Here is a 16,908-nt window from a genome sequence, read left to right as displayed (position 1 = left end):
CGTGGCTCTTTTTTGGTGATGGTGAGGGAGTGCTTTTATACACTGTTAGGTCTCAAGGCAGTAAGCATGCCGGTAGATACACGTATATTTTTAAGGTTCTTTCAGTGAAAATTCTATTTAAATCCAACTTAACAGAATAGGGGAAATTTGTACCTTAGCACAGAATGCTGAACAAAACTACATTTTCTTTGTCAATTAAGAATTCTGTAGTGCTTAATGGATTTATGAAGATCAACTATGACTAAACAGTATTAAAGATTCAGAAATGCAGAGATTGGGCTGAATCTAAAAATGATGCCAGGCTATACTACAGGCATCTAATTTAATACAGCATTTAATAGAATAGATGCCAGGCTATTCTATTAAAAAGATAAAAATCTTTTTAACAGAATGAATTCAATATTCATCTTATTTGACTTTACCCTAAAAATGAGACCACCCCCAAAATCAATCTGGTTACCTGAAGGTTTTAATTACCTGTATTCCAGTTGAATAAGCTTTAACTGGCAATATTTGATTTGGAGTCCTTATCATTTCAAGACAAAAAGAGTTAATCTACTTCTTTGCTTATTCACCTACTATACCACTAAAACCTATTTTCTGATTTGTAATATATTGATACTTTATCTGTGAAATATATGTAACACATTCTAACAATCAAAACATATTCTAACAATCTAAACACATACCAATAAAAGGCATTCTTTAGATATGTGCATGGAAGAGTATCAACTCAATACAAAAATACTGATATTACAAATTATACTTCCTATAAAGTAATAAATCAATTCAAATTAAGCAACCACCTACAGAGAAATTTGTATATATTAGTACAGAAATTAAATTACTTGGGTTTGGGGTTGTTTTTTTTTTAAACTGTTGCCTAGCCCCTCGATATATTAAATCAGAATCTGCGAGTGGGCCCCAAGCATTGACAGGTTTTAAAAACCCCAAGTTATTCTAATGTGCAGCAGCAGGGCTGAGAATCACAGCTCTACAGCAATTAAAAGACTTTTTTCGTTTAACTATAAGCTTTCCACTCACTTTTCCCCCTTGATATTTTTTAGAGAATATGCTCCTAGAATCTCAAAGATAAGTCAGGAAAATGTTTTAAAATTCAGACTAACTTTAAACTGTAGTTGTGTTAAACAATTTCTCAGTATAAGACACAAGGCCATAGAAAGTTCAACAGGCATGCCGAGTCACTGCAGGTAAATTTTGAACCTCAAACAAGCTCACACAACCCAGGGTTCCCGAAGGAACTTGAAAGAAATCTTAGAATATGTGACCAAACTGTGAGTAATGACTACCACTGGGGAACTGGGGAAGTAGAGATGACTTTATATTTCTTGCTTCTTACAATTCTTTATTATTTCATTTTAAATAATTAGTGTGAGTATACCTTTTATTATGTGACACAGGAATCATAAAAATGAAAAATGCATGGGCTACGCCATAGAAAACCAATTCTAAAAAAGCCTAATCTAAACAAGTCCTATTTAGTGAAAACTAAGGCAATTATGCTAGTACACATCATCACATTTATCCTTACTTTTTACTTCTTTTCTTAATTTTATGATTACTCCAATAAGACAAGTTAACAACAGCTAATAAAACAACCTGCTCTACTAGTGTAATGCTTCATTAGGTAGAGGTCTTTTTCAATCAAGCGTTTTCTTTACAGGTGTTAAAGCAGCAACAGAGATTTCTATACTATGAGCTGGTTTCTGTGGGGATTGAAAAAAAACAGTAATTTGAAATTCAGTACACTGCAATGCTGAATACTTGTCGCGGTTTAAAACTACGTAGGTTTTGCTTCTCCAAAAGCCAGCCAAAATGTGAAACCACGTTTTTGGTCCGTTAGTTCTTTTCTCTCCTTCCCAAAACATTCCATCCAACTTCGTATTCAAATTTGAGGACTAAGATTTATTAAAAGTGTCTTCAAACAATGTTCTTTTCTTTTTTTTTTTGCCTTTAGATTTCGCAAGTGAAAACTTCTGGCCATTTCAACAGCACACACAGCAAACAAGAATAAAGCCAGGTAGAATGACAGATGAAATTAAAATCCATGAATTTATGGTGACTATTTGTTTTCTCTTTAATACTTTCCCTATGCTCTGTGTCTTCAAAAAAAGCAAAAGAACAACGTACTGTACCAAACGTACTAAAAGAACTTCCTAAAAATCAATTTAGGCCACATTCTTTTATCTCCTTAGGGAGATAAGTGCGGGTTGAAAATCGACTTCCCTAATACCTCCTGTAACTCAAGGTCTTTAGGATAAAAATAAAGCCTCCAACTCAAAGACGCTTCGCAGCCCTCCAGAGCTTTTTAAAAGGCTGAACAATAAAGCATCTACCTTCCCCACTCCCTGGGCCCGTTAATACGGCCAGAGCCACTCGGCCCGAGGTTTCCCGGCCCGCGAGCGAGCGAGCGAAGCGCCTCGGCAGGGAGAGGGCAGCAGCCCGGAGCGCCCAGCTCAGCCTCTAAACGCCGCCCCAGGACCACCGACCCTCGGGGTACTAACAGCCGTTAGTACCCCGAGGAGTACTAACGGCCTCCTCCGGGCCCAGGGCCCGACCCCCGAAGGCGGCCGCTCCCGGCCGGTAGCGGAGAAAGGCGTCGCCCGCGTCCGACTGGCCCGGCCTCGCGAGCAGCCCCCGCACCCTAATTCGTCAGCCAAGGGACCCCAGCGAGAGGCGCGCGGTTCCAACCCCGGGACGAGGAAGGGCGGAGGCGCGGGCGTCCGGTCTCCTCGAAACTATAGCAGGGAGGGCGGCGGGGGTGGCCACGGAGCGGGCTCGGGGGAAATAGCGCGCCTCACCTGCTCCTCCCGATGCTGCCGCTACCACTCGCTGAGGGGACAACATGGTGCCTCCGCCTCCAGCAGAAGGAGCAGGAGCTCAGAGAGGGTCGGGCTGGGGCGGGAACGAACCAGGCCCTGGCGGCGGGAAACGGGCGTGGCCTGGCTCTACAAACAACTAGGGAGAAGGAGAGGCGCGCGAAACCACGAGACGGCGCGTAGCGGGCTGGCGTGGATCGACCGGCAGCCAGAAGTGCAACGAGCGCCGAGCCGGCTGGAGCGGGAAAGCGCACGCTGCGAATCCCGCCACCGCCCGAGGCGTGTGCGCGTGCGCCGGAGTCCGACACCCGCAGCCGGCTACCTGGGGCTGCGCCCTGGGGGCAACCGTCCGTTGGGAATTGTAGTCCCACGCTCTCTGGGTACCCTCCAACGGTTCCCATTCTGCGCACTCATCCGGGCGGGGAGGAAGCGGAAGAGAGGGATGGGGATTGTCGTGGCTCTTCGACGACTGAACTACAACTCCCAGCAGGCTGTGCAGGGAGCGGTGGGCCGCCCAGTCATCCCCGCCCTGCCCTCACTTAGCCTTGAGGCCAGGCCCCTAGCGGAGGCGTTGGTGGAACCGGCCACAGATCCTTGACTGCAGTGTTTGAGGCGGTTTCGGTGTTTTAACGCTAGCCGGGGCCATAGGTCGACGGCACTCTGCCCTAAGGACCGAAGCGAGGCCTCAACCCTGGGTGACGTGAGCATCAGTGTTTTTTTAAATGGTTTTGCCTTCACAAAGAGAGGAGGTCGTGACTTCATTATCACCATCAGCAACTTCGCCCCATATTCCCGTCCCTGTCCAAGCCTGATGGCGCACCATAGCCACTCCAATAGCTAACGTGAGAACTTCCAGGCAAAGTCCTTCCACTGGCTTTGTCCAGTCTAAGCCGTGGCCATATTTTGTAAATCTCCGGCTTAGAGGAGCTTGTTTTGGAGCTGCTTTGGCAATCACACTCTTACTTAAACTGTATGGTAGATGAGTACAAAACAGGGTTCTCCAAAAATGCTTTTTATTCACGCTTCACGTGTGATTGAGAAAATGTCAGTTGTCACAATTGAAGAATATTGTTATTTTGGATTCGTTGGGGTAGGGGCAGTTGTCTTGGGGCTAAATAACTAGTGGAGCTTACGAGAGGCTAAAGCCTCTATCTCCCTCCCCCCGACCGCTACCACCTCTTGGCATCATCATTGCCTCATTCACTCGACAAATTATTCCACTTTCTTTCTTCTGCCTCTACATTAACTATTATAACCTACCCAGAACCTCCTTCCAGCTATCTCTAGGCCCTGCCACGCCCTTGAGCTGTTTTTTCACTCCCCGAGTGATTAGGCCAGAAGTGAAAAGGTAAAGATAATTCTACCTAATCTTACCTGAAGAGGTCGTGTTTTGATTTCTTTTCCCCTGCACCTTCTGATTCTCTGCAAACTCTCAAGATTATTTGAATACCCTCGGCCAGGCTTTATATTTGAGTCTAGGTTAGATATAAATTAACTCTGGCCAGCAAGAAACTAGATGAGAACCTCAAGACAAGTGGTTCCTGGGGTTTCACATTGGGTATGCAGAAAGCAGGACCTACAGGATGTGACACAAATCCAGGGCATTATGAGGCATGCTCAGAAGAGAAAGGGGCCAGAGGCTAATGACTTGTCACAGTTGCAACATACAGTGTAAGAATTTAAAACTGAGCATACCTCCCAGCATTCTATATTCCCCTTCCCATCCTTCTCCATAAGACTTCTCACCATCTAACTTTAAGTTTCACTTTTATTTTTGTTTGTGTCTTCCCACTAGAATATAAGTTCCAAATGGACAGGAATTTTTGTTTTGGTTCACTGCTATATCTCCAGTGCTCCCAAACAGTGCCAGGCAGATGGTAGAGACTCAAATATTTATTGAATGGAAGAATAAAGAAGGTATACGTTAGGGACTTCCCTGGTGACGCAGTGGTTAAGAATTCACCTGCCAGTGCAGGGGACATGGGTTCAATCCCTGGTCCGGGAAGATCCCACATGCCCCAGAGCAATTAAACCCAGGTGCCACAACTATTGAAGCCTGCGCGCCTAGAGCCCGTGCTCCACAACAAGAGAAGCAACCACGATGAGAAGTCTGTGCACCGCAACGAAAAGCAGCCCCTGCTCGCCGCGACTAGAGAAAGCCCGCACACAGCAACGAAGACCCAATGCAGCCAAAAATAAATAAATAGATGTTTAAAAAAATACATTACATCTTTCTCAATATAACATCAAAGTCAGTGTCAGCACATCAGCTTCCCCATACACTAGAAGTTTTGGGCACTTAGAACAACATTACAAATTATAGGTACACTTTAGGATTAGTCACAGCTTAGAAAACAACTCCTGTAAACAAGAAACCTGTTTTGTTATTGTTGTTTCCTTCTCAAGTATCTAGGGTCATCAAAACAGTGGAGGTTCAAAATGCTACAAATTGATGAGACTGATTTGAGCCAGCCTTCAGCCATCTCACTCTGAATTGAGTCATGTGGTATGACCAGAGGCTGAGCTTTCCTTGTGGTTTTTCCAGAGTAGGTGACATGTAGACATGTTTGAATGCTCAAGGCCATTGGCTTTGTGGTCAGACTGAGCTGGCTCTGAATTCTAGCTCTGATGCTCACTAGCTGGGCAAACTTGGGTGAGTTAGCTAACCTCTCTGAACTCGTTTTATCATCATCTGCCAAATGATTTGAATACTCAAGTCACAGAGTTGTAGGTTAAATGAGATGTAAGTGTTTGGCAATTATGACTGATGCATAATTAGTGCTCAAAAATTGGTAATCATTATATTCATTCTGGAAAAGCAAAACAAAGTCATAAATATTCGAGATGCTGAATTATGTTACAAAGCACAAAAATAGAAAAATTGTTTTCTGCAATAATACCCACTGTGACTCAGGATCCACAGCTTTCCAAAAATAGGGTGTTTATTGCGTGCCAGGCACAGTGCTAGGTAGTAATGCTGCAACAATGCATAAGACACATTCTTGTCCTCCAGAGACTCACAGCCTCCTGGGGTAAACAGCCAAGTAAATAATTATCACTCACTGACTGTGCTGACAGCTCAGCCTCCTCTCCTACCACCTACTCACAGGATCCACATTTAAGCAACAGTCTGGGCACTCAGAAAAGACAGACTGGACTACTGGCGTCCCTGGGTGTCATTTAAATACCTTACTTTGCTCGTGTATAAAATGGTGTATAGGGCTTCCCTGGTGGCACAATGGTTAGGAATCCGCCTGCCAATGCAGGGAACATGGGTTTGATCCCTGGTCCGGGAAGATCCCACATGCTGTGAAACAACTAAGCCCGTGCACCACAACTACTGAGCCTGTGCTCTAGAGCCCATGAGCCACAACTACTGAGCCCGCGTGCCGCAACTACTGAAGCCCGCGCTCTGCAACAAGAGAAGCCACCGCGGTGAGCAGCCTGCGCACCACAACCAAGAGGAGCGCCCGCTCTCCACAACTAGAGAAAGCCCATGCGCAGCAAAAAAGACCCAACGCAGCCAAAAATAAAAGTTAAAAAAAAATTAAAAGTAAAAAAGAAGGATACAGATTTGCTATATTCACCTGTGCACTTGCCACAGAAAGCTCCTAACAGTAATTACCTATGTGAGTGTAGAGGGGGAGACCAGTGGGTGGAGGGGGGTTGGTGATAGAATAAAACTCGATAGTATATATACTTCTGAATATAAACACATATATGGCATGTGACTATATTAAATAATTTTTTTTCTAAAAGTCAAGAAGAAAAATAAACTGGGTAATAAGATGGCCTAGAAAATGATGTGGGAAATTAGCTTTGTAAATACCTGTCCCATAAGGATAGGACCAAGAAAGAAGATTTCCCAGCTCAGTGCCTCAGCAGTAAAAATTGCTCAGAACTCCTGAGAAATGGCTGTACTCCAGTGAGCGCTTTAACAATCCCACCTGAGCCCTTCCCTGCCTGAAAACTTATGCTGAATCCCCATTAGCCTTAAGATGAACCCTCAATTCTTTAAGGCTCTGTTACTGCTTCTCCACACTCTGGCCCCAACCCATCTTCCCCATTTTATCTCCCTCTTGTCCTAATTCAAGCCCTTGGCTCTAGCCAACCTGGGCTAACCGTACCCGAAACATCTCACACTTCTAGGCCTCCAGCCACCACAGAAGGCTGTGTTGTGTTGTGTTGTACTAATGAAGCCTGTGGGGGGGGGGGCAAGATGGGATCAAATCTAGGCCAAGTTCTGCTAGTCAAGCCAGCAGTGACATGCATCATGGGCTGGGCTGGGAGGAAGGGGTGCTTTTTTGTGATTGGTCTGCCCAGAAGGAGGTGTTATTGTATACTTGCTTAAAAACAGCCCATGCATTTGCTTCACACCATTCTCCCTTGCCTTTAATGACCTCCTTACCACTCCAAACTCCTGAGTTAGCTTCTTCATAAAACCTCCCCAAGTCACTATAACTCCATAGTCATTCCCTATACTCTTAAATTCATACAATTCACTTGTCATCTAATCATAGCATTATAATTTTGTGTTGTTTGGGGGTTGTTTTTGGTTGCTATTTAATTTTTTAAACTTTATGTGAGTATGTTCTAAGCCCCAACTAGCTTGTAGGCTCAGGACAAACATATTTTTTGGATCCCTCCAAATTTCCCAGGATACCATCATACACACAGCAAGTGACCAGTAAACATCTGTGGAACAAACCATGTATACAAATAACATCCCAAGCAAGAGTCAGTCTCAGGGAAATTTACTGGTACAGCAAATGAGAGCAGGAAGGAAAGGCAGCTTCAAGAATTGGATCTAGCACAAAGGCCTCTTATGGAAAATTTTTTGGGTTTGAAGAGACCACCAAGACCACATCAATGTCTTGATTTTTATCTTCTTTTCTCTCTTTCTAGATATGGAAACAGGATTCCTTTCCAGCCAGGGTCTGCAGATCCTAGCAATTGCTGTCAGAGTTAGGGACCAGCCTCATTCATTTCCTTATCCAGCACCTAATAATGTAAATTTTTAAAATTTATGCATTTATCAGAATGGGTAGATAACTGGCTTGGTTATCAGATTGGATTGCATTTCTCTTTGTCATCTAAGGGACAGGTTGCTGCAGTGTCATCTGATGCTGTTAAGTGCCAGAGTTAGATATTTGCCACAAAGTTATTTTGGGAAATATTCTCTGTGCCTTTTTTCAGAGTGTTTCAATGGCCAGGAGTTTTTTTCCTGTCTGGGCTTTACCTGACCTTAAAAACTGTCAAGGACAGATGTAGTCCACTGACTGTTCTAGAAGATTTCCTCTGGTCAGATCACTTTTCCTCTCCGTGGCTGCTTGGCTGGCTACCTCCCCCTTCATAAGGTAGCATCTTTACAGGATCTGCTGATCCTGCAATTGCCCTTCTGGTCATCGATTGCTGCTTTAGCAATCACAAAGCCTACAGTCTTCATCTTTATTACTTCCAGTCTACATTTCCGTTTTTAAAAGAATCAGGCACATTTCAAATCACTTGACCAGACGTAGGGAGAAGGCTCTGAATTTTGCAAGCCGACCAAAGAGAAGCCAAAAAGTGAACAAAATCCAGTATAAGCTAGATATCTTGTTTCAAATACAGTTTTCACTAAGGACCTCTTTTAGGCTACGAATAGAATTCAATTATGTGTCTTTTGTGCCATATTCTCAATTTTTAGTACCTCATTTTACCATCCCCCATAACCACAGCCAGGATGTTATCTCCTGGCTCTTCCTTTTTCATTAGCTCAGCGTTTTTTTCATTCAGAATGTGTCCTCTCTATTTAGAGGAAAGGACAACCTTGAGACCCAAGGTGGATGCCTCTTTCGGAGCAGTAACGAGGTAAGAACATGAAGCAGGTTCTGCGGCTGCATTGCAATGTGACTGGAATAAGTAATAGTTTTTCACTCTGTACAGCATCCTTCTCCACCCACCAAATGGGAGATCGTGCCATCTCTGCCTCATGGTGATGAGCTGTTACGACACATCCAGAAAAATTCATAAAGCACCTTGCAGAGTGGGCCTGCAGAAAACTGTGGTTTTCACCATTGGAGTTAAGAGCGGGAACGCATCAGACAAAAGACATCGGCTCTGGAATCTGTGGGAAAGATATTCTCCACTAATGGAAGCAAAAAGAAACTCCTATCTTTAAAACACATGATTAGCCTACGCTAAAACATTCACAAAACTAGCCGTGAAGCAACAGTAAGCCGCAGGCCCCCCTCCCACTTCGGCCGCAGTGGTAGGCGGGGCTTGATGCTTTGCCACGCCCCTTGCGCCTGGTCCCCGCGGGGCACGGCCCACCCCAGCCACTGGCCCGGGCGCTGGGCGAAGCCAGTTTTGCCCCTCCTTCCCTGTTAGAGCGCGGAGGGACAGTTCTTGCGCCTGCGCCCTGCGTCGCTGGGCGCCTCAACTAGACCGCCTCCCGCCCGCGCCACCAGCCCGAGGGCTCTTTATGCGCCTGCGCGCTCGCGCTTCCGCCCTCTCGCGGCGCTCGGCTAAGGCAGTCTGTCTGTCGGACCCTGTCCTCGGAGCAAGGAGAGGCGAGGCGACTTCGGAGAGCCAGCCGCCCGATTATTTTCTTTTCCCTCCCTCTCTCCCGTCCCACATCGCTATTCACCCCTCTCCCGCCTTTGCTTGCGCAGCCATGGCGGAGCCGTCGGCGGCCACTCAGTCCCCGTCCGTCTCCTCGTCATCCTCCGTGGCCGAGTCCTCTGCGCCCGGTGGCGGCGGCGGGAGCCCGGGAGCCTGCCCCGCCCTGGGGGCGAAGAGCTGCGGCTCCTCCTGTGCTGGTGAGGCGCGCCGGGGGACTCCGACCTCGGGAGGGGGGGTGCCTTCGGGGTCAGGGACTGCAGATCACTCTTGCGTACTGGAGGCTTCAGCCCCCGGGAAGGAGCGTCTGGAAAATGGGGTAAGGGGGAGGGGAGCGTCAGGTCTTGCAGGCGGTGAGGGAATAACGGGGTGTGAGGAAAACAGGTTGGGGGAGGGGAGATACTCTGGAGAGTGGGCGTTAACGCCGAGACTGGGCAGGTGGGAAAAGACACGGGTTCGGGGGGAGCCGTCCTCTGAACCAGGGTGATTTAGTGGAGGATTAGAGAGATTGAGCGGATTGGGGCAGGTTGGTGGTAGGAGAAATGACTCCTTACGATTTTGAGGGGATGGTGGTGAAAGGGTTGGGTTGCATTGCAGGTTTTGCAAACAGGTATTGACATAATCAGCCATTCGTAGTCTTCCAAAAATCATGGTTTTTTTTTTTGGTTGCCCGTGGGAAAGATGAGGAAGTTTAATGGAAACACTGAGGCCGTTTTCTATACTGTTTTCATCTGCTGTTAATTTTTTGTGGCCAGACACCGAATGCCCGATTTTTCTGAGGCTCCGAGGTAGAAGGAGGCGTGATGAGAACAGCTCAGGGAAGATTTGGGAGGGAGCTGCTGATGGTCCAAGATGGATCCGTGGCTGCATCTGCAACACAGCCTGCTCTTCACTGGCGCGGCGTGGGGGTGGGGACACGAGGGTAGCTGCTTATATTCTAGAAGATAATAGGTAGAGTCATGCCAAGCCGTCAACATATTTTAATTTCATGCTTTTTGTCGGCTATTATTGATCGAAGTATAACAAAAGGGGGTGTTTCCCGCAGACAGGGGGGAGGGGGAGAAAAGTCAGACAAAGCAGGGGCTGGTTGAACCCCCTTCTCCTCCCATCTCTGTGAAAGACTAGGAGGGAAGCTGCAGGCCGCTTTCAGTTTCCATTGTATAACGCGTCTGCCTGGTGGTGGGAGCTGGCTGGCAAGCTCCCCTCGTGCAGAGATCTGCAGTGCAGATGCCTTCTTGAGGGGGGAAAAAAAAAAGCACCATGAGCAGGTGGTGATTCTTAAAGGAACTCAGTCTTCCAAGAAAAAGAAAAAAAAAAGCATTTTGTCGAAAGAAGGGCCATAAGCTTGGCAGAGTACAGATAATTTTGCTGTTTATTTAGTTACCTTAAAGGATTTTGAGACGTTTTAAAATGCTTCAACGTCTCCTTTGCCAGAATCTTGGGTTGATTGTTCTAAAGAACAAAACTGATCTTAGCTCTAAATATATTCTTTACGTGTTTTTCGAACAGTGGATTTCCACGTAAGAGCTTTGGTACTCATTTGGATTTTCCAGTGTGGTTATGGCCATTTCAGTAGAAACAGTATCAGAGGAAGCTTCTGCAAGGCCAAGATTACATGTCCAGATAAATGAATGAAGCAGCAAATTTAGAACCCTTGTCCCCTTTAAACTACCACTGCTTCTCCTCCAAATTTTTGTGTTCTGGGCAAAGGTCCAGATGAACAGCAGCTTCCTTATATATTTAGCAACTTGGTGTTTTGGCTCTAATCACTTGTCATTGGTTACTCTTTGGTTGTTGGCCCTTCTGTGCATACCTTTTGATTTCTCTTGGTTTTAAATTTTTGATACAGTTGAAAAATAAATTAGATACTCTCTCCACCTTAAAGTCTTACCCATTGCAAATATGTATTAATATTGTGTAAAAATCATTAATACAGTTTTAGTGGGTTCAGTGCAAGATCCTCATTTGTCAGGTCAGTACTGGAAAAGTTTAGCTTAAGACACTGCAGTGTATAGTCATCATTTCATTGCAGAAGCTCTTCCTCCTTACAGAATGCTTTCTCCATCTCTGAGGAAATGTCTCAAGCTTTTGCACCATGAAAATAAGATGAAGTCTGTTATTCCAAAATTTGACTCATTTAAAATGCATTCTTGGGCTTCCCTGGTGGCTCAGTAGTTGAGAGTCCGCCTGCCGATGCAGGGGACACGGGTTCGTGCCCCGGTCCGGGAAGATCCCATATGCCGCAGAGCGGCTGGGCCCGTGAGCCATGGCCACTGAGCCTGCGCGTCCGGAGCCTGTGCTCCGCTACGGGAGAGGCCACAACAGTGAGAGGCCCGCGTACCGCAAAAAAAAAAAAAAAAAAAAAGGATTCTTAAAAAATTTACCTTGTTTTAAAAATCTGTAAGTGTTGATGTCAAGCTTTAGCTTCACTTTCATTCACCAAGCTCCTCTTGGTTTTAGAGACTTTCAAAAAATAAAAAAAAGAAGAGGAAGTGGTCACTTGGTGCCTGCAGGAGGCAATTGTGTCTTGACTGACCTGTCCAAATTTTAGAAATTTAGTTCCTACCTAAAGGTGATCAGCAATAGCCCTCTCTCTTCCAGTGCGTCGGGTGTTAGTGCAGCTGGCAGTGATGTACGCTTGGAGAAGGTCGGGGCCAGGATTGGCTTCCCAGATTTCTGCCTTTGAAGGAAAGTGAGGATTTCAAAGGCAGAAATTTGAGGTTGAGGTAGAAAATACGGAAATAATTAGTGCTCTTTTCAGGATGAGGGTTGCCTTATTAGACATCAAGTATAGATACCTGTCTATTGTCTGATGTTTAAAAGTGCTTTAATAGCTTGTTGTCTATAGCCTTTGAAATTCTATAACTTGCTAGAGACTATTCTTTATTACTGCTCTGAAAATCATGGTGCCAAAATAAAGCTACATTTCTTGTGTCTGTTTGTGGAAGTTAGCTTAAAGCAAAAACAGCTTGGACAACTAAAAAATATTTTAATGCTTTAAATACTTCTTTTTCACTCATGAAACTAAGTTGTTCTGTGTACTTTTTAAGGCATCATTTTTACGCTTTGTTCTAACACATCAATCAATCATATGATTATGTAACTTGTATTTTCAGTCTTAACTCTTACGTAAAAAAGAACTCTGACCACCCGTTCAACACTGACATCTGTATTGTATTCATGTCCCATTAGCAGTGACAGTATAACATGGTGATAAACACACAGCCTTGAGCCCCAGAGACACCTAGATTTCAATCCTGTCTCTCTCATTAATTGTATGACCTTGTGTACACCCTAAGCCTCAGGAACGTGACCTAGACAAATTTGCTTTGCTGCCCTTAGATCCTAACTTTGATTGAATAACGATACCTAGTACTTGATACATCTATTTACAGGTTTGAAACACATAGATACAAAAAACAGTTGAATTACAAGTGAGAAATCATTTAATCTTCCTCCCAGTAAAGGATGCTCTTATATCTTTTTCTGCTTTCTAAAAGCGAGTCAGTTGTTTCAGCTTTTGACCCCTCATATTAATAAGAGCTGCCTCTCCTTTCACTCACCTGATCTGTTAAAGAAGTTGAGGGGGAGCCAGGATGTTTCATAGATCGCTTGGCATCAGTATGCTTAAATACTTTGTGCAGCATGCTGACCATAAGTCAAGATACATTGTGAAACTCCTATCAGTGGAAGCAAGAGTACAGGAGACAGCAAGAATGAATGGTCATGTCAATATGGTTCACAAATGCCTGTTGACTAAGGTGGTTTTTATTCCCCAGGAATAGAAGATTTCTTTTAATGCTGTTTTCTTTTAGAGTCAATTCACAAATAGTTTAATGAGTATGATCAAACAAACCAGTCTACATATATTTAACACACCTTCCTTAAGTTGAAATCTCTTGGGAATTGTTTATGTAGTAGCTGGTAAGAGCATCAGTGTTTTTATTTTTATTATTTTAGTGATGGTCTGAAAACAAAATAAAACTAATATTATTGCTTTTATTGTATTCTGTGGTGAGGAAATTATATACTGATCCTGATATAGGAGGCACCTGTTTAATCCCGTGCAGGTTACAAACATTTGTAAACAAAGCTTGGTAGTGAAGGAATTGGTGATGTGCCATTGAAGGGCCAGGGGAAAGTTAAGGTTTCCAGTTTTGTGTGAGCCAAGAGGTTGTTTGTTCTTTAGAAGGGCACTTCTCTTTAGACTAGCCATAAACCTAGAATTTACCACTTTTGTAATTCTGAGCAGAATTAACAAAAGCTCCAAATAAATGGTTAGCTATGCATATTTGCTGCATGTACCTAGCTTATAGTTTGTGTTCAACTTTATTGTTAATGATGAATTTATAACTGCCTCCTAAACTGTACAGACTTGTGAAAAATATATAAATTTCATAGTAAAACTTTTAAAATAAAAACTACCAAGTCGATATTATGTTCGTATCATTTAAGTCATTCAGGAGTTGTGCAGGAGACTGACAGCTTTTATTCTGTTTATTCATAACAATTATTCTAGAATTAATTTGGATCATCGGGTATGTTATAGGTGTTTTGAAAAAGTACGTATGCTACATAAGTTTAGCTGTAATCAGTATTGCTTGTGATTACATCACTGAAGTCTTTTACTGCATATCTGACTAGTAACATCTGTTATTAGAGTGTGACATGTTACTCTGTAATACTGCAATTTCAGAGAGAATCTGTTTACTTACTTATTATTTTTTTGACGGGGTCGGGGGAGGCTGCACTTTATTGCTTGTGGGATCTTAGTTCCCCGACAAGGGACTGAACCCGGGCCACGGCAGTGAAAGCGCCGAGTCCTAACCACTGGACCGCCAGGGAATTCCCAGAGAGAATCCCGTTAAATACTGTATAGGATTTGCATTTCTGTTTTACGTTTTGGGGGGGTGGTGGTGGGAATTGTTACCAGTTAGCCTCCTCTTGTGATGGTCTCTTTAAATTTCAAAGAAATATTCGTATCTGTTTTTTCCAATCTACTGGTTGAGTTTTGCCTGTAAGCACATCATCATAACCTAGTGGGGAGGCAGGTTGCGGGCGGGGGGCGGGGTGGCAGAAGGGCTGTTTGACTTGTTCCTCACTGGCAGTTTGCCCTTGAGGGTCTATTGAAGGGTATTCTGAAAAACATTTTTAGCAAAACTAATACAGAGCCACCTGAAGGCATTTCAGCAGTGAGCATTGTCTTCTTTTTACATAAAGGTGGAAATATTTGATTTTTTATATCTTACCTTTGTGTATTGCTTTATGGTTTAATTTGTACCCATACATTAACTTAATTCAACAAATGTTTGAGCATACATTAAAGCTCTTTGTTAGGTGCTGTGCATACAACATCTCTCTAAGAGGCTGTATTCAATAGGAGAAAGACTTATATTTTTTATCTGTGAGGTGGGTAGTGAAACAAATCTCACTTTACAGATGAGGAATCAGAAATTAAGTGATATGCCCAAAGGTTTGTGTCCGTGAAGTTGAAGATAGGATAAAGCAGGGATAGAGGACCAACTCAGTTCTTTCAAATATGTACACTGCCTCTCTTTGAAATTTGAAACAACATGCGATAAAGACGGTTCAGTCACCCTCTTGAATTCAGTTATTGGTTGGCTGAGTCCAGTTAACTTGGAAACTGTCACTTCTGGTCCCATGGTTCCTAAGCTGGGTGCCTTTTTGCTCCACCGTTCCACAGGAACATCTCTTGTCAAGTTCACCAGTTATTTTCCACATTGTTAAATCCAGTGGTTACTTCTCTTCCTCACTTTATTTTATTTTATTTTATTAAAATTTATTTATTTATTTATTTATTTTTGGCTGCGTTGGGTCTTCTTTGCTCTGTGCGGGCTTTCTCTAGCTGTGGCGAGCAGGGGCTACTCTTCGTTGCGGTGTGCGGGCTTCGCATTGCAGTGGGTTCTCTCATTGCGGAGCTCTAGGCACTAGGCACGTGGGCTTCAGTAGTTGTGGCACACGGGCTCAGTAGTTGTGGCTTGCAGGCTCAGTAGTTGTGGTGCACGGGCTTAGTTGCTCCGCGGCATGTGGGATCTTCCCGGACTGGGGCTCGAACCCATGTACCCTGCATTGGCAGGCAGATTCTTAACCACTGCGCCACCAGGGAAGCCCTCTTCCTCATTTTAAATGCCCTTGATTCCTCTCTTTCCTTCATACAACAATTAGCAAATCCTGTTGATTCTACCTTCAGAATATATTCAGTGACTACTAGTTTCTCAGGTTCCATTGCTACCACCCTGGTCCAAGCTGTTATCATAGCTCTCCTGGATCACTGCAGTTGCCTCCTAAGTGGTCTCCAGACTTTCTCCCTTGGCTCTCTTCAGTCTTTTCTCTGCACAGCAGCTGGTGTAAGCCTGCGAAAAATGTAAGTCAGATTATTTCACTCATTGGCAAATGCTCCAGTAGCTTCTGATCCCACTCAGATTAAATGCTGAAGTCCTTCGAAGGCTTATGAAGCCCTATAATATCTGGTCCCAGCCTCCCCCTTGCTCAGCCAGCTTTAGCCACACTGATCTTGCTGTTCTTCACACCAGGAGTAGCTTTCTACCGCAGTCTTATTTGCTGTTCACTGTGCCTAGAATGCTCTTCCCTCATACATTCTCGCAGCTCTTCACTCTCTCACCTCCTTTAGGTCTTTTCCTGGCCACCTGATCTAACTTGCACACCTTATAGGCCTTTCCTGCTTTATTTTTCTTACCACTTGTCATAATCTATCTTACAGTATTTGACTTATTTATTTTGTATATTGTCTGTCTGCCACGGTAAAATATAAGTTCCCTCAGAGTGGAGATTTTTGCTGCTTTATTCACTGCTCTATCTCTAATGCCTGAACAGAACCTGGCACAAAGCAGACCCTCAGATGTTTTTGAAAGAGAGCAGAGACCTTATTGTTTTTGTCCAGCAACTAAAACTAATCCTGGGCTCATAATAGATGTTCAGTAAATTTATGGAATGGATAGATAGTTGGAGAAACCCTATTCCCAGGAAAATATGCATATAAATGAAGTATTGCGTGAACTTTCACAGATTCATGAACTACAATGAAATCTACTCATAAACCTCAGGTAAAGAAAATTTAGTTTTTAAAAGTCAAATTATAAGCGTTGCAAAAACTTACACATATGAAAATTGATATATTCATTTAGGTGCTGAGGAGAGAATTTTCATGTAAGCACATAAAACTATATCCAAATATATCGTACATTACTGTCCTTACTTCTGGACTCTAGGTATTAAGTCCACTAATGGCTTTAATCCAGAAAATTATAACCACTTGAACGCCACATTTTGTGTATTAGAAAGAGACTCACTTCCAATAAGGACTCAATGGTAGGCTAGTCTGACGTGTCAGAATTTTAAAATATGTTAGAATAAGTTTGATTTCCATCTTACTCCTAACAGAGTCTGAGTTTTTTTTTTTTTTTTTTTTTCGGTACGCGGGCCTCTC

At 43.8% G+C, this 16,908-nt stretch overlaps 2 protein-coding genes across 4 annotated transcripts in view; one reads left to right on the top strand and one right to left on the bottom strand.

The window, feature by feature from the left end:
• The window catches only part of ATL3 (atlastin GTPase 3), a 46,353-nt gene extending 43,058 nt beyond the window's left edge, over positions 1 to 3,295 (bottom strand). The window contains exon 1 of one of the 3 annotated variants that reach the window (XM_024749014.1): positions 3,163 to 3,295. In XM_024749014.1, the coding sequence (XP_024604782.1) occupies positions 3,163 to 3,241 (79 nt within the window). In that variant the 5' untranslated portion in view covers positions 3,242 to 3,295. Of the gene's footprint in view, positions 1 to 2,822; positions 3,123 to 3,162 lie in introns of those variants that run through there. The other 2 variants (XM_024749015.1, XM_024749016.1) reach the window with 2 other exon arrangements.
• Positions 3,296 to 9,312: 6,017 nt separating this feature from the next.
• RTN3 (reticulon 3) overlaps positions 9,313 to 16,908 on the top strand; it is a 58,571-nt gene continuing 50,975 nt past the window's right edge. Inside the window, exon 1 of the mRNA XM_024748599.1 lies at positions 9,313 to 9,640. Coding sequence (XP_024604367.1) covers positions 9,496 to 9,640 — 145 coding nt within the window. The 5' untranslated portion in view covers positions 9,313 to 9,495. The remainder of the gene's footprint in view (positions 9,641 to 16,908) is intronic.

This window comes from Neophocaena asiaeorientalis, unplaced genomic scaffold (assembly GCF_003031525.2).
Source record: "Neophocaena asiaeorientalis asiaeorientalis breed wild unplaced genomic scaffold, Neophocaena_asiaeorientalis_V1.1 scaffold43, whole genome shotgun sequence".
In the NCBI taxonomy this organism is placed as follows: Eukaryota; Metazoa; Chordata; class Mammalia; order Artiodactyla; family Phocoenidae; genus Neophocaena; species Neophocaena asiaeorientalis.
Note: the sequence above shows the minus strand (reverse complement) of the source record. Positions and strands in the feature narration are given on the sequence as shown.